Source organism: Oncorhynchus mykiss, chromosome 1, assembly GCF_013265735.2.
Source record: "Oncorhynchus mykiss isolate Arlee chromosome 1, USDA_OmykA_1.1, whole genome shotgun sequence".
NCBI lineage: Eukaryota > Metazoa > Chordata > Actinopteri > Salmoniformes > Salmonidae > Oncorhynchus > Oncorhynchus mykiss.
The window spans coordinates 70,056,405-70,076,761 of NC_048565.1; the positions used below are offsets into that span (position 1 = coordinate 70,056,405).

A 20,357-nucleotide genomic window follows, 5' to 3' on the forward strand; every position below is an offset into this window, starting at 1 on the left:
ACACATATTTCTAGCCATAGTGATTCGAAGTCTGTGCTGTATTGGAGCTTTCTTTTCCTACACTGTGTTGTTTATACCTTTATGCATGTTCGTTTACAGAAACCCCTTGCTCAGATCGAGTTATCCCCCCCCCCCCCCCCCCCCCCCAGTAAATAAAACATTCTTCAATGAGTAAGAAAACATTATATCACTTTGTATGACTGTTATGGCAGCACTCTGTTCTATCACTTGGCATCTACGGTGATGATGAAGGTACCGTTACCAATCAAATCCATCCAAATGGAACCTTTCACTGTCTTTCCATTCACCTCTTTCAGCAGGTAGGTTCTTGTACACATGCCATGATTCTGACAGCCACACAGATTTTCTTAATCCAGACCTAATCCAGACACTATCTCTGGTGAATTGGAGTCACATTTGATGTGCAATAAAGCAACTGCCATCTTGACCATGGAAACCAGTGTTCAGGTTTCCCCTCTCAGTCCACGGCCGTGCTGGAGCGTGCGCAGCAGGCTGGGGTTCTGATATAGCCCAACACCCCGCTCCTCTTCCTCCAGCCAACGGCACCACCAATGCTTTTCCTGGATGTAGCTGGATCCTGGCGGGACAGCTTGGCAGCGAGGCCAGCAGTCTCCTTGATCTGCAGCTCCAGGTGCTTTTGGATGGCCAGGCCCAGCTCCTCAGGATCCACAGAAGCCCCGTACACCTCCCATGTCATCCCTTCCGCATCCCACTTCACCTCCTTCACTGGGGGCTTCTGGGACGTGTCTGTCTCATTCCCGTTCTCGTTCCCGTTCCCGTTCTCATTCCCGTTCTCCTCCACCAGGCAGACCTGGGGGAACACGTGGGCCAGACACGTCTCGTGGACCTGGCCCGTCTGCACCCCAACGTCCCTGAGCTCCCTGGGGGACATCATGGTCCCTGTGTCCCTGGTGGCTCCATTGTTGCTGCTCATACAGCTATATTTCTGAATGTCCTGCTGCAGGGCTCCACTAGGGTGTAGAGTTTTGGCCCAGGAGCAGTTGAGGTTACAATTGAGGTTGCAGCATTGCAGCAGGCGCTTGGCATCCAGCCCTGTCTCGCTGACGGAGGACATGAGGCGAGGGAGGGAGAGGAGGGTAGGCGCCAGGTGAGGCGGGAGCACCCTCTGGTCCCTGAACTCAGCTTCTGTGCCCGGAAGGTGTGGCAGAAGCTGGGCAGGGGTGGGGATGTGTTGGGGGTGGCAGTATGCCGCAAAAGTGTCCTTCAACGTCCCGTGGGGGTGGACGAAAGTGCAATAGCAGATGGCCTCCTCACATGATTGTAGGCGTTGGGCCTCACCGCCGACGTTAGCGGCTGTGTTAGAGGGGCTAGGGGCACCGACCCTGACACACCCGTCCTGAGGCTGCTGTGTGGGTCTGCCTCCCCCGCCGTTTCCCTGTCTGCAGGCAGTGGGGTTGGTTGTGGTCGTATTGCAGTGCTGGAGCTGCAAGGGCTGCTTGCAGGCTAAGGTGGAGAAAACCTTACGAGAGGCATCCTGGGAAAGGTAGTCTCTCCCTGGGCACAAAGGGCAGCTGGTTTCACTGTGAGGTGGAGGGGCAGGGACCTCCCTGAGCATGTGGAGGGGATCTGAGTGACTCCTCTGGACATTCAGCCTGGATAGATCCAGTCCTCCCAAGTCTCTCTGTGATGATGATAAGGGGTGGGGCGCCTGGATCTCTCCGAAGGCTTGGTGACCATGACTGGTGTTGCCCTCCTCGTGGTGATGGGCTGTGTGAGGGCGGACAGCATTCCTGGGGTCCACGCGGACAGATGTGTCCGGTTGGAGGTTGTGCTGGACAACCTGGGAAGGCCTCTGTCTGCCCGTTTCTCTGTCTCTTTGGGAGCATGGAGCCGTATGCTCACTGGAGCCCTTCCTGAGTTCCTCCTGCTTCAGAGGACCTGTCAGCCCATCTGTGGAACTCTTAGAGAGAGGCAGGAGGGGGTCGGTGCAGAGGGCAGAGTCAGGGGAAACACTGCCCCCTGGTGGGTATAGTGCTGACTCGGGATGCCCACTCTCTGCCATGGGAAAGCCCTGGAACACAATGGAAACAGACAGGGACATAAGCTCTTATTTATGTCAATGGGAGCTTACTGTACACAGTCTATGCATGAGGACTCCCTGATGAAACCAGTAATCTGGTACTATGCTAATTTATTTATTATGAGATGACTTATCATCCTGCTTGGAGCTAGTGTACTGTAACGACAGACTTGACAGCTAGAATTTCAATGTTTTTTTAAATAATTGAAGTGTAGTCTAGCCCAAGTGTTTTGACACGTTATAGGAAAACTCCACACCAAAACTATCTTTTGGTATTTGTTTCATTAGTTCATGTTGATATAGTCCCAAAATGTTTAGCATGTCAGCAGTCAAGTTTCCAATATATGTATTCTTCAAAATACAGAAATACAGCCTGTATAATGTGTTTTGTAAATTCGTACACATTGTAAATATGAAAATGGAATGCATTATTTCAGAACAGGACCTACTGCTTGCATATCAATATATTGACTTTTGCGATGGTGCAAAATATGATGCTAAATGCATCTTACCGGCTCTATTTCTGTATTTTGAAAGTTATTTATCTTGAAAACTTGATTGCTGACATGCAAAACATTTTGGGACTGTATCAACAATAGACTAATGAAACAAATACCAAGTTATAGTTTTTTTTTTGTCATCTCTGTATACCCATCGCAAGACCCACTAGTTGATGCTTATTCATAAAACGCTCTCAGGCCTCACTCCCCCCTAGCTGAGATATCTACTGCAGCCCTCATCCTCACATACAACACCCTTCTGCCAGTCACATTCTGTTAAAGGTCCCCAAAGCACGCACATCCCTCGGTCGCTCCTCTTTTCAGTTCGCTGCAGTTAGTGACTGGAACGAGCTGCATCTAACACTCAAACTGGACCATTTTATCGCCGTCTCTTCGGTCAAAAACTCTCTTACTGACACTTGTGGCTGCTTCGCATGGTGTATTGTTGTCTCTACCTTCTTGCCCTTTGTGCTGTTGTCTGTACCCAGTAATGTTTGCACCATGTTTTGTGCTGTTACCATGTTGTGCTGCTGCCATGTTGGTTTTCTACCATGTTGTTGTCATGTTGTGTTGCTACCATGCTGTGTTTTCATGTGTTGCTGCCATGCTATGTTGTCTTAGGTCTCTCTTTATGTAGTGTTGTGGTGTCTCTCTTCTCGTGATGTGTGTTTTGTCCTATATTGTTATTATTTAAATGTTCTTTAATCCCAGCCCCCGTCCTCGCAGGAAACCTTTAGCCTTCTGGTAGGCCGTCATTGTAAATAACAATTTGTTCTTAACTGACTTGCCTAGTTAAATAAAGGTTCAATAAAAAGAAAAAAATACATTTAGTTACGAAGTACAATCACATCTGTTACACCATGAGCAGACTGGCCAGGTATCCCTCACTCACAGTGGCAGAGACTAGCCCGTCAGATCAGGTCTGGATCAGCCCCTCGATGTTCTATAAGATTACAGGAGAAACACAGGGTTGTCTGTGTCTTCTTTGAGAGCATTAAGGGATGTCTCCAATGTAGCCTCTCTAATGCTTTTGTACTGGATGTGTTAACTTGTGACATGGCGTGATGATACGATGTCGGCTACAGTGCTAAACCTCGGTCACATAACCTTTAAGTCAAACACCCTGATACTGTATACACGAAACAGGTTTCACTTAACCAACGACAAGCTTCCCAACACAGGAATAATGATTAAAAGGATGTTTTGCTGAATCTATTAACATGTATTATTTCTTAATGTCTTTTTTTACTTGTATTTATTCAGGGGAGCCAAATTGAGACCAGGGTCTCATTCGAAATAGTGCCCTAAGAACAAACAATTCACAAATCAACATGCTAATTCAATAAAACAGCAAAAAAATCAACTACAAGATACAGCTGTACAGATACTGTCACGCCCTGACCATAGAGAGATGTGATTCTTTATGTTGGTTAGGTCGGGGGTGTGATTTAAGGGTGGGTTATCTAGGTGAATTATATGTCTATGTTGGCCTAGTATGGTTCCCAATCAGAGGCAGCTGTTTATCGTTATCTCTGATTGGGGATCATATTTAGGTAGCCATTTTCCCATTGTGCTTTGTGGGATCTTGTCTATGTTTAGTTGCCTGTGAGCATTATTATAGCTTCACGTTTCATTTGTTCGTTTTGTTCTTTGAAGTTTTCTATTCCATAATAAAGGATGGAAACATACCACGCTGCATCTTGGTCTACTCCTTAAGACGAATGTAACAGAAGATCCCACCACAAACGGACCAAGCAGTGTGGCCAGGAGACGAGCGGCGTGGCCATAATGGCAGGAGACAAAAGCCTTCCATGGAAGCAGACGCAGGAGGATCAACGGCGACTCCGAAGTTCACGACCACGATGGAAGCCCGAGAGGCAGCCCCCAAATATTTTTTGGGGGGTGCACACGGGTTGGTCGGCAAAGCCGAGGGGCGAGTCTGAGAGCGAAGAGGAATATTGGGATAGACTGAGCGAGGAGTATTGTGAGATAGTTGAGGTGAGTGATGAGGTGGAGTGGATGTTTTGGTGTCTGGAGCAAGACAGTCACCGTGAGGAGCGTTTTGCAGAGATACGCAATGTGTCTCCAGTGCGCATCCACAGCCCAGTTCGTTCTGTGCCAGCTCCTTGCACTTGTCGTGCGAAAGTGAGCGTCCAGCCAGGAGGGATTGTGCCGGCTCAGCGCTCCTGGTCTCCAGTACGCCTCCTGGGTCCAGGATATTCTGCACCAGCTTTACGCACTGTGTCGCCAGTGCGTCTTCACAGCCCAGTGCATCCTGTGCCAGCGCCCTGCACTTGCCGGGCTAAAGTGAGCATTCAGCCAGGGCGCGTTGTACCAGCTCAACGCACCAGACCTCCAGTGTGCCTCCACGGCCCAGTATATCCTGCGCCGGCCATACGTACTGTGTCTCCAGTGCACCTTTACAGCCCAGTGCGTCCTGTGCCTCCTCCCGCACTCGCCCTGAGGTGCGTGTCATCAGCCCGGTGCCACCTGTACCGGTCCCACGCATCAGGCCTCCAGTGCGCCTCCATAGTCCAGTACGTCCTGTGCCTCCTCCCCGCACTCGCCCTGAGGTGCATATCATCAGCCCAGTGCCACTTGTACTGGTCCCACGCATCAGGCCTCCAGTGCGCCTCCAAGGTCCTGTACGTCCTGTGCCTCCTCCCCGCACTCGCCCTGAGGTGCGTGTCATCATCCCGGTGCCACCTGTACCAGTCCCACACATCAGGCCTCCAGTGCGCCACCACAGTCCAGAGCTTCCGGCGACAGTTCCCAGTCCAGAGCTTCCGGCGACAGTTCCCAGTCCAGAGCTTCCGACGACAGTTCCCAGTCCAGAGCTTCCGGCGACAGTTCCCAGTCCAGAGCTTCCGGCGACAGTTCCCAGTCCAGAGCTTCCTGACGACAGTTCCCAGTCCAGAGCTTCCGGCAACAGTTCCCAGTCCAGAGCTTCCGGCGACAGTTCCCAGTCCAGAGCTTCCGGCGACAGTTCCCAGTCCAGAGCTTCCCGCGACAGGTCCCAGTCCAGAGTTTCCGGCGACAGGTCCCAGTCCAGAGCTTCCGGCGATGTTTCACAGTCCGGAACCTCCAACGACGGTCTACAGTCCGGAACCACCTACGATAATCCACGGTCCGGAACCTCCTGAGACGGTCCACAGTCCGGAACCTCCTGAGACGGTCCACAGTCCGGAACCTCCTGAGACGGTCCACAGTCCGGAACCTCCTGAGACGGTCCACAGTCCGGAACCTCCTGAGACGGTCCACAGTCCGGAACCTCCTGAGACGATCGGCAGTCAAGAACCTCCAGCGACGATCGGCGGTCTAGAGCCTCCAGCGACGGTCTGTGATCTGGAGCCTCCAGCGGGGGTTCTCAGTCCGGAGCCTCCTGCGAGGGTTCCCAGCGACGATCTATGGTCCGGAGTCCCCGGCGACGATCTATGGTCCGGAGTCCCCGGCGACGATTCATGGTCCGGAGCATTTGGCGATGATTCACGGTCCGGTTCCTCCGGCGACGAGCCACAGTCCGGAGCATCTGGCGATGATTCACGGTCCGGTTCCTCTGGCGACGACCCACGGTCCGGTTCCTCCGATGACGTGTCCACGAGCGGAGTGGGTACTTCGCCCCGCACCGGAGCCGCCCCCGAGGGTAGATGCCCACCCGGACCCTCTCCTATTGAGTCAGGTTTTACGGCCGGAGTCCACACCTTTGGGGGGGAGGGGGGTACTGTCACGCCCTGACCATAGAGAGCCTTTATTCTCTATGTTGGTTAGGTCGGGGTGTGATTTAAGGGTGGGTTATCTAGGTGAATTATATGTCTATGTTGGGGGCAGCTGTTTATCGTTATCTCTGATTGGGGATCATATTTAGGTAGCCATTTTCCCATTGTGCTTTGTGGGATCTTGTCTATGTTTAGTTGCCTGTGAGCATTATTATAGCTTCACGTTTCGTTTGTTCTTTGAAGTTTTCTATTCTATAATACAGGATGGAAACATACCATGCTGCTTCTTGGTCTACTCCTTATGACGAACGTGACAGATATACTACATTTCACAAATAAATTATTTCAACCAAAACACACTCAAACCTCAGTGAATTCATTCCTCATCAGTATTCTAAGCTGAACTATTGGAACCAGGGATTCAAGATGTAATGAGGATTGTAAATGAGGTGTTAGAACTACTCGACCTAGGTCGGTAGAGACACAACAAACCTCAAGTTAACCAACCCTGTGAGCGGGTTTGGTGCCTCATATTTTTCTACTTTAACAGAGAAGTGAGTTGGAAACTTGTGCAGCATAGCTTTGTAAACAAAAAGGTAGAAATGAAGTCATCTACAGGAATTTAGAGAGGTCCAGCCGACCTCCTGATTAATGATGCAGTGATGAGTATTTAACCTGTTACCTGTGATAAAGCGAAGCACACTATGGTACAGTGTATCCAGGGGTTTTAGAGTAGTGGTTGCTGCATTCTGATAAATGCTGTCACCACAATCAAGAGCTGGCAGGAAGGTTTTCTTATTTATTCTCATTTAGACTCTTGAAATATTTGTTCTATACAGCCAAAATGTACCCTTAACATGTAAATGTACCCTTAACATGTAAATGTACCCTTAACATGTACATGTACCCTTAACATGTAAATGTACCCTTAACATGTAAATGTACCCTTAACATGTAAATGTACCCTTAACATGTAAATGTAATGACTCTCCTGTGTAAGACTGCAAAGATACATTGTGTATGTATGGTGCATGTTCTTTATGTGCTCTTCAATAAAAGAAGCCTGCTTTAAATCTCCACTTCTTAATTAGCTCATTCATTTTTTCAAACCTCACATTCTCAATCCAAAAGCCTAGATATTTATAGGCTGGAATCTGCTCGCTGAGAGAACCATCTGAAATATTTGTATGAGAATTAGAAAACAACAAACATTTAGTTTTTCCCGCATTAATTAAGTACACATTTGAAATCAACAAGGGCTTTCTGTAAGGCAACAAAAATCCGATTGCAGCACCAACAGCCTGGTCAGCAGTAGGAGCAACAGCATACATGACAGTGTCATCTGAATGCAGATGAATGTTACTATTATTGATATAAATAGTAAAGAGGACCGGTCACAAAATCATCCCCTGCAGGACACCTTTAGTGATATTGACTTGACACCATCAGAAAGCACACAGTGTCCTTTTCTGACAGCTCCCAAACCACTTGCGAGACATCTGGCCGAGGCCAATTTCAGACCTTTGAATGAGTAGGGGATGGTAAACAGTATCAAAGGCCTTGGATAGGTCTGTAAATAAAGCAACACAGTGATTCCCATGATCTAAGCCATTTAACACGTCTTTTAAGTCGAGCATAGCTGCTGAAAAGATGCTATGTCCTGGTCTAAAACCAGACTGGTACACATTAACAATAGAATTTGAATTTGGCCTTTCTATATACCCTTCTATGGGCTTTTTAAAATGGTGCATTTCATTCCCATTTAGTGTCTTGTTATTCTACTTCACATAAGAGGCCTCTAGGGTCAGTTTAGCTTTAAAAGCATCACCAATGAGCCTGCTCTACCCTGGGAGCCTAACGCCCCGTGGTAGCTCTCCATCCCACCCCAGTCCCATGGTACACCTCCTCATTAGTAACGTGTAGGGGCTCTGTGAGGGCTTTACAGACTGAATAAGAAAGCAGTCGCAACAACATGAACAGTATTTTTGGGATAACATGCATGACATGTGTTGTTCAATGTATTTCTTGAAGTCATCTGTGTTGACAGCTCAAAGCTGAGTGTTTTCACAGTCAATTACAACATGATGTGTTTGTGTAAGTCATTTAACATTGTGCAATGGAATCACTGTAGGGCCTGGTGTCAGTGGGCAAGCTGACCTGAAGTACAGAGCACAGAGTAACACTTTTTGGAAAGTCTGTACATGCTCTACAGACCATCTACAGACCATCAGTAACATTTCAACTATCTACTAAACCCTGACCCTTACCCTAACCTTAACCCTTACCCTAACCTTAACCCTTACCCTAACCCCAACCTTAACCTTAGCAAGCAGTTGCTTATGAACAGATAGTTGACTATCCGGACTATCCAAATAAAGTGTAACTAAGCACAGAGGCACAACAAGTCATCTGTCTCCTATAAATTGGTTACGTCTAAGCTGGTAAAATCAGAGGTTAGGTCACTTCTGGAAATAGACAAAGCAGACAGGTGATATGGCCTAAAGGTTTATAGGAGCATGCGACCAGTCAGCGATAAAGAAAGGAATACCAACACTTTGCCCACTGACAGCAGAACACAACACCTGATGTGTGGTAGTATGAAAATGGAGGTGTGAGAAGTCAGATAAATGCATTAGTTGCCTTTTTTCTTTTTACATAAATCCTTCAAACATTTCAGAATGTACCTCACGCAATGCAACAACGGGATATTCCTGCTACTATGCTATAGACACACCTAAACAATACTAATGCGCCAAGTATCTGAAGTGTGTATGAGACCAGAGCCAGATGGTGACTGACTGACTCACTCAAGGCCTGGATTCATTGCCCCCCCCCAAATAACCTGTAAGTAAAATCCCCACTCCCAACCATGTACACACACACACACACACACACACACACACACACACACACACACACACACACACACACACACACACACACACACACACACACACACACACACACACACACAACAACAACAACATTTCTACACCTCTGGAATGCAGCGATTTCACTTTTTTCAACCTGAAAGGTCTCTGTTGTAACCCCTGCTTACCTTTTAGAAAAAATATAAGATCCTTATGTTCCTCTTCTTTATTTACTCTCTCTCTCTCTCTCTTTCTTTGTGTCAGAGTCAAGTTATCCTCCAGGATCCCAGGATAAAACCCCTGTTAGTCCAGGTTGTTTGAAAGGAAAGGAAAGTGGTTCTCTACAGGTGATCTCCTTTTGCCACGCACCATCCACAGAGTCCTCCCTCCTCTCCAGTCTATTCCTCCTCTTCCTCCTCCGTCCCTCTATCCTGGCCGGGAACAAGATTGGGCAAACCTTGAGATAATCCTCTCTTTCATCTGATTACAAATGAGAGGCTGCACTTGTGAATCTTCAAATCGTATCCCAGGAGAGAGGGGTAGTGTGTGTGTGTTTGTGTGTGTGTGTGTCTCTATATGTGTGTGCGATGGTGTTAGTGATCGGTGGTGGTAGTTGTTTGGCTCTATATGTGGTGGAGAGGGGGATGGCAGATAGGACTAGGGAATTGGATGAAGAGAGGGGAGGGGGAATGATAATGAGGAGATGCTCAGTCAGGCAGACTGCTTCATTGCCACTCCATCCACCTGGAAGAAGAAGAGAGAGAGAGGAAATTGCATGAATGAATGCTCTGGCAAAAATAGAAGGTTTGATGGTGAAAAAAACACCCCCTCACACAGACATTCTGTCTCTCTTGCATCCTCCTCTCTCTCTCTCTCTCTCTCTCTCATCCTCCCCTCTCTCTCTCTCTCTTCCTCCTCTCTCGCTCCCTCTCTCATCCTCCTCTTTCTCTCTTTCTCTCTCTCTCATCCTCATCTTTCTCTCCCATCCTCCTCCCTCTCTTGCTCCCCCCCACACACACACGAACCCACACACACACATTATTTCGACTTTTACCTCACCTACTCCCTGTCACACTCCCCATCACTCTCGACCACTCTCCATCACTCTGTCCCTGTTGCTATGGAAACTGCAATACTCAATGGGACCCGGATGAATGTTCATTTTCTAAGTTGCTGGGTGGCGACAGACAGTGAAAACATGTCCACCTGGAATTGACAGTGCTCATAGTTGTCAAGTTACAAGAGAACAATGTGATTTTAAGTCTACTACTTCTGCATGGATGTCACATGCCATGGTACTGTATGTCCGTCTTTGCATGACAACCAATGAAAAGCATGAATGTAATTTGCTTGAGTTGGCATATTAAGATGAAAAGTAATGGGAATATGGGAGTATTGTAGTACTATGTGGTAGAATGGATTAGATAGCTATGACACTATAAAACAGTATTTATTGTAATTCATAAGGTTTCCCTTCAGCACAGATCTAGGATCAGCTTACCTTTCCCAAATCATAACCTTAAAAATTGGGAATGCAAAACTGACTGTAGATAAGTATCCAGGGGCAACCAACATACTATATCCTGCTTTGATAACATGTGAGTCAGACACCCCTGGACAACATTCAAATGCAACAGTGTGAGTCCATTGGCTGTGCGAGAGAAGGGTAAAGATCAGTAAAGGACCTATCCTCACCACGGTAACCGGTGAAAAACACAGGCAGAGAGGGTGTTTGATTGGAAGACAGAAAATGTGTGATCAAACAAAAGGCAGTCATGACAAAGCCTATCAGACATATCAAATGTCCTTGTTTGGGATATTGTAGTTGTACATGGAGGGTCAAATTAAATAATTATATTTATCTAGCAGAGGGAACAAAAGTAACCTTTGATCTTCCTAATTAGCTGTGCTTAGTGCATGCTGCTGAGATAGATACAAAAAAATATTGTTGTTTATGGTCCAGGTGATATGTGCCTAATTTTAGGTGATATGTTCACTTTTTCACAAAAGCATAAACATTTTCAGAAAGGGAGCCATCGCAAAAATGCCTCCTGGTGGCCGTTGCGGACATTTTTCTATTCTGCCATAACTGGACAAGGTATTTTACTTCGTATTTGCTGAACCAAACCTGATAACACAGAAAAGGTGATGTGTACACCTATGTTTTGATGGTCACGGATTACAATGTTGCCATGTACAACATCATAAATTGTTCAGATGATTATTTACTAGTGGACCACCATGGTAAGCCATGGAAGACAATCCAATAAAATGTCAGTTTCTGACAATGTTTACACAATATAATATCATGTATGTGGCATAGAAAGCCATACAGCTGCTGTCTTCTTGCCCCTGGTTATCAAAGTGGATATTGTGTGACGCTGCTTAAATTTACTGAACACAGGAAGGGCATTTGATTGGTCTGCACCCAGGGAGCTCATGGGGTGATTTCATGGGCAGGTATGTACCTCAAGCGATTGCTGGTCCCAAATGCCACTCACCACTCCTCAGCTTATATTTCTTAACAGAACATTTTCATTTTTGAACACTTCACAACTCTCTTCTATGATGGCACTAGCAGTCAATATAACATCAATTAAGCTAATTTCGCATCGCATCAAAATCAATGAAAACAAACGTTATTTACATAGCGTTTTTCACAACAGCGATTTTCACAGAGTGCTTTACAACAACCCGGCCGAGACCCCAAAGAGCAAGCAGCAGCTACTGTATGTGGCTGGAAGAAACCATCTTTAGCTGTACATAGTAAAAGGTTGGAGTGCGAGCTGTGACAAGCTGTCAATTTAGGCAAGAAAGTACAGCAGAGTACATCTGACCACCAGACAGTTGTTCATATAATAAGTACATGGATGACCAACAGGGTCATAGTAGATCAGAGTGTACAAGACCCTAGCCTGAGATTTGTCTCCAAACACGGACAAAGCATACAAAACAACTGATTTGACATTGCTGTTATATTTGCATTTGTTTTGAGGCTGAATTGATTAGATCTCCAGATGGGAGGAGTTGGGCATATGCACAATGTAAGGTTTTTGGTTAAGTTTAGAGATCTTCCATCTGGGAAAACAGGGTCCACTGAATATCTCTGGGTTTGTATGATGTGGTTTTGGTCATGATCCAGTCAATAGTAATAAGGAAGAGGATCTGAGAGATGATGGAACCCTGTCTCACTCCAGACTGCACAGTGAACCGTGCAGACTTGCCCATAATGACACTGCATTCAAAGTGGTCAAAATAGTATACCTTGATTAGTGTATATTGAATCGAATCTCAAGATCTTCCAGAGAGTTTCACCATGTATACTAGCAAAAGCCTTGATGTCTATGAAGTGAGAATGGGGAAGTGGGGGGACCATACATCCTTGTCCCAGAATCCTGCTTGCTCTTGCCTTAGCTTGGTGTCAATGGCTGACTCCATTCATTTTTGGTGATGCAGAATCAAAAATGGTTGACTAAAAAATGCTTGATGGCATTACCCCCAAACTGAGCTTCACTTTCCAGCATTATGTATAAAAAATATATATTATATTTTGTACATTTTTAGAAACAGCAATTTAATTTGATTTCTTTGCCATGGCTCAACCACGTTGACCATTATATAATAAGGAAAACTGTTTATGATGTTGTACTGGCAGTAATCCATATTCATATTACCATTGTAATCATATGAAGGAAAATGGATTGACCGGCTATGGCAGAAAATAGAATTGGCTGCCAAGAGGCGCTTTTGCAATGGCTCCCTTTCTGAAAATGTCCAGGACCCAAAACTATACAAACGTACTAAGTTTCATGCTTTTATGAAAAAGCTAACATCATTTTCACACATTGCCTGGAGTAGCATTGTTAACAAGTCTTATCGAGGTGTGGAAAGGGGTTGCGTTTGATTGGATGGGCTATGCTTGTGTGTCTGTATCTCAGTGGTTGTGATTGTTGTAGCGGCCTTGGGGGGAGGGGAGGGAGGAAGAGTTATTATTAGGAGCACCAGTCTCATTAAGACAGACTGAACATCTGGAGGGGGGCTGTACCAGAGACATATAGGTGGGGATTAAGGGTTATCTTCAAAGAGTGACAGTAAGCGAGGGATGGAGGATTGAGGCAGACTCATAGTGTGTTACCCTGCTGACCGACAACCTACACTGCTAAGAATGATGTCAGAACTCCTGTTCCAATTATAGTAACAGTTTCAGGACCTGAATAGAATCAGACAGAAGGGGTAATGAGACAGATTGACAAATTGTCTGTTGAATTTCAGACTGAAATGAAATTAGATGCACTATCATACAACCCTGCTACGACAAGGGATCTCAGCAACAGCAATGCCCTAACATGGTCGTGTTATCTTCCCGACATTGTGAGAGACAAGAAAGCCCGAGCTGCTCAGATATAATTACCGGCAGAGAAGAGCACCAAGAAGAAAACTGTCTGAAAAGAGTATGGATGACTGACACACTCGGCTCACTGAATAGATCCCCTCCTAATCCCTGCACACACAAACAACTCTCCAATTCTTTATGCAAACTATCCGTGAAAATTTGAATAAACATTACAAAAACACCTTTTATTAACAATGTCTGTGATTTAAAAAAATTGGAGCAGGCATTGATATCCGAATAATGCTTTGTTTCAGTATGCCTCGTTCCCAACCACGACCGTCAGAGATAAAGATATACATGGGGAGGCAGGGTAGCCTAGTGGTTAGAGCGTTGGGCCAGTAACCGAAAGGTTGGAAGATTGAATCCCTGAGCTGCAAAGGTAAAAATCTGTAGTTCTGCCCCTGAACAAGGCGGTTAACCCACTGTTCCTAGGCCGTCATTGAAAATAAGAATTTGTTCTTAACTGACTTGCCTAGTTAAATAATAGTAGAAAATGTAAGAAAATAACAAAAAAAGATATACACCATCTCCTTGGAGTTCCATTGGCCTGAAGCAAACACATAAGAGGTGCATCAGCAGTAAAACATCTGTGGTGTGAGAAACTCTACCAGGTAGTACTGTCCTGTTGCACCGTCGACAACCACTGTGATTAATATTATCTGACCCTGCTGGTCATCTATGAACATTGGAACATAATGGTCATGTTCTGTTATAATATCCACCCGGCACAGCCAGAAGAGGACTGGCCAACCCTCAGAGCCTGGTTCCCCGCTAGATTTCTTCCTAGGTTCTGGCCTTTCTAGGGAGTTTTTCCTATCCACCGTGCTTCTACATCTGCATTGCTTGCTGTTTGGGGTTTTAGTCTGGGTTTCTGTACAGCACTTTGTGACATTGGCTGATGTAAAAAGGGCTTTATAAATACAGTGCCTTGCGAAAGTATTCGGCCCCCTTGAACTTTGCGACCTTTTTCCACATTTCAGGCTTCAAACATAAAGATATAAAACTGTATTTTTTTGTGAAGAATCAACAACAAGTGGGACACAATCATGAAGTGGAACAACATTTATTGGATATTTCAAACTTTTTTAACAAATCAAAAACTGAAAAATTGGACGTGCAAAATTATTCAGCCCCTTTACTTTCAGTGGAGCAAACTCTCTCCAGAAGTTCAGTGAGGATCTCTGAATGATCCAATGTTGACCTAAATGACTAATGATGATAAATACAATCCACCTGTGTGTAATCAAGTCTCCGTATAAATGCACCTGCACTGTGATAGTTTCAGAGGTACGTCAAAAGCGCAGAGAGCATCATGAAGAACAAGGAACACACCAGGCAGGTCCGAGATACTGTTGTGAAGAAGTTTAAAGCCGGATTTGGATACAAAAAGATTTCCCAAGCTTGGCAACAATGCAAAACGTTATGTTTGGCGTAAAAGCAACACAGCTGAACACACCATCCCCACTGTCAAACGTGGTGGTGGCAGCATTATGGTTTGGGCCTGCTTTTCTTCAGCAGGGACAGGGAAGATGGTTCAAATTGATGGGAAGATGGATGGAGCCAAATACAGGACCATTCTGGAAGAAAACCTGATGGAGTCTGCAAAAGACCTGAGACTGGGACGGAGATTTGTCTTCCAACAAGACAATGATCCAAAACATAAAGCAAAATCTACAATGGAATGGTTCAAAAATAAACATATTCAGGTGTTAGAATGGCCAAGTCAAAGTCCAGACCTGAATCCAATCGAGAATCTGTGGAAAGAACTGAAAACTGCTGTTCACAAATGCTCTCCATCCAACCTCACTGAGCTCGAGCTGTTTTGCAAGGAGGAATGGGAAAAAATGTCAGTCTCTCGATGTGCAAAACTGATAGACATACCCCAAGCGACTTACAGCTGTAATCGCAGCAAAAGGTGGCGCTACAAAGTATTAACTTAAGGGGGCTGAATAATTTTGCACGCTCAATTTTTCAGTTTTTGATTTGTTAAAAAAGCTTGAAATATCCAATAAATGTCGTTCCACTTCATGATTGTGTCCCACTTGTTGTTGATTCTTCACAAAAAAGTACAGTTTTATATCTTTATGTTTGAAGCCTGAAATGTGGCAAAAGGTCGCAAAGTTCAAGGGGGCCGAATACTTTCGCAAGGCACTGTAAATGTGATTGATTGATTGAGTAAGGCTAGAAACTTTATAGCACTATTCAAGCATCAACTGTAGGCTAAACATTTTCCCTTGGAAAGAGAAGACTACACATATATGTGCATTGAACATTATCTGTCATAATAGGTCATTCTCTTCGGTCAAGTTTCATTTTACAACATTTTGCAGTAAAGCTGTTCTCTCCTTGGGGACAGTTTAATCTGCGGACCTGCACTCTAATATCCACGTTTGTGTTCACGACAGCAAACAAAATGAAAGTGCCACATGTGCTGCCTTTCAGCTCTTGTGCTGTGTACATATTGTATATACTGTATGACAGGGAGTGGAGAGGGAGTGGACTCGCAGAGTGGAGTAATAGTATATGGAATCAGTGATCCTTTTATTACATTTTGCACAAGGAGGATTTTTAAAGATATTAGAGGACTCAAAAAATACTGTGTTGAAAAGTTTAGGGAGGAAGTGGGTAAAATTGACTGGTCACCTGTGCTAGAGAGTGTAGGGGTAGACAGTGCCTGGGAAGACTTTAAATGTAGATTCCTTGATGTGGTGAATGTGATGGCTCCCATTAGACGGCAGGATGGATGAAGCACAGAGCAGGATGGATGAAGCACAGAGCAGGATGGATGAAGCTAAGAGGGGTTACTTTGCTGAGAAAATAATTGAGAACAAAAATGACCCTAAAAAGCTTCGGAAATCATTTAAGGAACTAGGCTGTAGTAGTACTACCAAAAACAAACTAAACAGCATTAAACTGAACATCAAAGGGGAGATGGTATATGAAAAAGCAGAGGTTGCCAATGAATTCAGAAAGCTGGTTAGCAAGCTGCCCACCAGTTCTGGTTTGTATGGAAGCAACCAAGTCAAGAAGTATTATGTAGAGTTAGGGGTTCAGCCAAACACTTTTTATTTTGCAAAGGTAGCAACAGCCAAAATAGTCAGTATGCTGGCAGAGTTTATCCAGCCACAGGCCTGGATAATATTCCTGAAAGGTTTCTTATAGATTCTGCAGAGCAAATTGGCCCTTGTATTACGCATATCGTTAATCTCTCTCCCAGGGACATGAAACAAGCTAAAGTTATACCTCTGTATAAGAAGGGGATAAAGTCTGACCCTGGGAATTATAGGCCTGTATCTATCCTCTGTGTAACATCAAAGATCCTGGAGAGAATTGTAGATGAGCAAATGTATTAATATGTTAACAAACAGGGTCTAATGTATGATTTTCAGTTGGGTTTTAGAAAAACATACTCCACTGATTCATGTCTACTTTACTTGACTGACTTCATCAGGAAAGAAATTGATGAGGGAAATCTGTGTGGAATGGTACTGCTTGACCTACAGAAGGCCTTTGATACAGTTAATCACTGTCTCCTAATCTCCAAACTGGAGGCACTGGGGTTAAGCAGTGTCCCTCTAGGCTGGGTAAAGTCCTATTTATCAGGTAGGGACTAAGTATTAGAGGTTAATGGTTCACTGTCTCAGGCAAAACCAATGAGTTGTGGCGTTCCGCAAGGGAGCGTGCTTGGGCCTCTGCTGTTTTTATTGTATATTAACGATATGAAAGATGCTTGTTCTTGCCGTCTTTTTCTTTATGCGGATGACTCTACACTTCTGGTGTTTCACCAAAAAAAAACTATGTTGGAGAGCATACTTAGCACAGAGCTTACTAACATTAACAAATGGCTTGGAGATAATAAGCTATCTCTGCACTTAGGGAAAACTGAAGTAATTATTTTGGATCCAGACCTAAATTGTGTAGGTCGTCTGAAACCAGAGTGGAGTTGGGGGGGGGGGGGGGTTGCTGACTATTAAAACCTCTGTTAGCTACTTGGGATGTATCCTTGATGGAAGCTTGGGAGGTGTGAGCATGGCCAATAAGGTGCTAGGGAAGGTTAATGCCAGGACTGCATTTTTGGCTAGAAAGTTCAAGCTGCTTGATAAGGACTCCATGAAAGTGCTAGCTACTGCCCTCATTCAATACCATTTTGACTATGCTACTACTTTCTGGTTTGGGGGCTTATCTAAACTTATGAAGAGGAAGCTTCAGATAGCCCAGAATAAGTTGATCAGGGTAGTATTGAAGGTGAGTCCATGTACTACTCACATAGGCAGGAGCTGCTTTCAGGAACTAAACTGGCTGCCGGTTGAGGCTAGGGTGTCCCAGATTAGACTAGGTTTGGTTTACAGGAGTATTTATGGTCCTGCACCCAGATATCTAAGTGATTACTTTCCTCGTGTTAGGGATGCACACAATCACAGCACCAGATCAGGTGTTGCTGATGTGTGCTTATACAGGTTCAGGAGTAATGCTGGGAAAGGTACAGTACTTTCTTGTATACTGGAGCCTCAGAATGGAATGAGTTGCCTCTGCCCATAAAAACAACGTCCTCTCTGGGCAGCTTTAAACATAAAGTAAAAATATGTTTGATGTCTTCTGTGCCCATATGAATAACCCCTATGATGTAACTGGAATGATGAGATAGATGTTCTTCTTTTATGTTGTTGTTTTATCATTTCACTGACATACGGTGTTCAATCGTGTCTAGCCATCTTGTCTCAAGAGGACCACAATGGAAATAAGTCCAAGACGTTATTGTGTGTTGTCCTCGATGATTTTATTCATGTGCATGTATGGCTTTTTCAAGTTTTATGTGTGCTTGTTTTTTAAAATGGTTTAATTAAATAACTAAAACTAAACTAAAGGGGTTCCTGAACTTTTTTGGCCTGCGAACCAATTTTGATATTACAAAAAAAATGTTTACACACCATGTCAAAAATGTGGCCAATGTTTACTTTTTTAATTGCCGCTATAAGTCTATTACAAATCAGTCTGACTTTTTACAGCGTTTCAACTTCTGAAAGAAGTATGATTTGAAGTGACTGAAATGCATCGGAAAGGTATTGGGAAGTCCAGAAGATCATCAGGCAATAATTCTGTAAGATCTTCTATGTAGAAAAGAACATTCTCGTTGAGGATGTTATTTTCCCCCCAGTCTGCTTAGTGCCTGGTCTTGTCCACTCTGTTTTAATGAGTCCTGCGCGGCTTGTGGGCATTGTAGAGGGAAACATGAGTGTTCCTTAGAGTCTTAGCTTTCAGTGAAGGGGTCATAACATTTTGCAGCTTAAACCATTCAAAAGATAGAGTCACATTTGTAGGAAGGAAACAGAAACCACTCTGTTTATTACAACCACATCTAACGGCTACCAGAGGTTACTGAGGTAACCCCGGTTCTGTGAACCAAGCACATTTTTAAAATGGTTTATTTCATAGTTTCTATCACAACCCCATGTTTGGGAAACGCTGAAATAGGACATAATTACGTGCACATAAAGGAACAGGACCATATGGTAATGGAATATACAACACACATACAACACACATACAACACACATACTACACACATACAACACAGCAAAACATTTGACCTGTTGGACACTTTAAAATTCTTATCTGGATTCAAACCGATAACTATCTTATACAGTATAATCACCTTTCACCAACTGAAGAACACACAAAGCCATGCAGGTATGTGGTAATTGGACAAATTGGAAGGCGTTGTAACTTGTCCTGTCCCATTTCATGTATAGTATTACCTTCATATTACAGGATCATCTATGGTGCTCCAATGCTCCTCTCTGGTTTCTTCGTTCTCTTGTTGGTTTAGCGACCTCTGCATTAGCCACAACACCCCTCTCTGACTGTGGGGCTCACGCCTGATCCTGCGAAAACTGTGGATTCAGTGTAGAGCGTATCAGCAGTTCCAAAGTGCACTATTGTTCATTCACAGGTGCTTTTTAGAGCTCAGTTCCTTGTATTCTGGCCCTGCAAACACGCCTACGCACACAACCCTGAGACACATCTACTCTACAGTATATCTGCGTATTCAGTTTCACACACAGACTCACCTTGACCTAGAACGCATTCCTAAACCCATTTGTTTTTCCTATTCTGGCTTCACTGCCTGATAGAAGGAATCTGCACAGCATGCATGATTCTCGTCTGATGGCTTTCTGTGATTCATACAAAGCACTGTTTCATTTTGAAACCTGGGATGACATTATGAGCTGAAATAAAGGAATTCAGATCAAAAACTGGCAAATTTTATTACATTGCGAGTCGCAGTGTGCAGATTCTACAGAGTGTGACTCCTCATAAACTATAGATATTGAATGTGTTTTTATTGCGGGTTGCTTTGTCACACTTTATCTATACCTTTCAGATTGACAGTAGAAGTTGTCAAAGCTTTAGGATCATCACCTATAAGATACCATGGCCTGTAATCAACTGAGGTCAAAGGGCGAGGATCAACAGCACCGATCTAAATTGAGATTAAAGCGATGGAGCTACAGTAGACAGACAATATACAGATGTAAGTTCTGAATTTGATCACTCTGTTTTACATAAAGGATTTACATAAATTCACTGAAAACCTGTACTAACACAAGGTTAAATTAATTAACAGTATTGCACTTTTCATGTAGCCTAATTTGGGACAGCTGATGGCCTAACCACCAGTCAAGCAACATTACATTGGCGGAAAAGAGTGAATGGACTCACTAAACATTCAAATCCTTTTGCTGCAGGATCATTTTTCTGTGACAATACTGGTCAAATTGTAAATCTTACACCTGTACAGGATCGGACAAAAACGAT

General features: G+C 44.4%; 1 protein-coding gene across 2 annotated transcripts; it reads right to left on the bottom strand.

Moving 5' to 3' along the window:
- Positions 1–147: 147 nt before the first annotated feature.
- Positions 148–19,494, bottom strand: LOC118965320 (uncharacterized si:dkey-191g9.7). 2 transcript variants are annotated; one of them, XM_036984177.1, is made up of 3 exons: positions 19,298–19,494; positions 9,337–9,892; positions 148–2,053 (listed from the first exon to the last, which is right to left on the bottom strand). In XM_036984177.1, the coding sequence occupies exon 3, from the start codon at positions 2,042–2,044 to the stop codon at positions 479–481; it is 1,566 nt and encodes a 521-aa protein (XP_036840072.1). In that variant the 5' UTR covers positions 2,045–2,053; positions 9,337–9,892; positions 19,298–19,494; the 3' UTR covers positions 148–478. The 2 variants fall into 2 exon arrangements, with proteins under 2 accessions (XP_036840072.1, XP_036840079.1); XM_036984184.1 differs by lacking the exon at positions 19,298–19,494 and having other exon boundaries at positions 9,337–10,037.
- Between the last annotated feature and the right edge of the window lie 863 nt (positions 19,495–20,357).

Coding starts and splice junctions, on each gene's coding strand:
- LOC118965320 (XM_036984177.1), bottom strand. CDS start 2,044: ATGGCAGAGAGTGGGCATCCCGAGTCAGCACTATACCCACCAGGGGGC.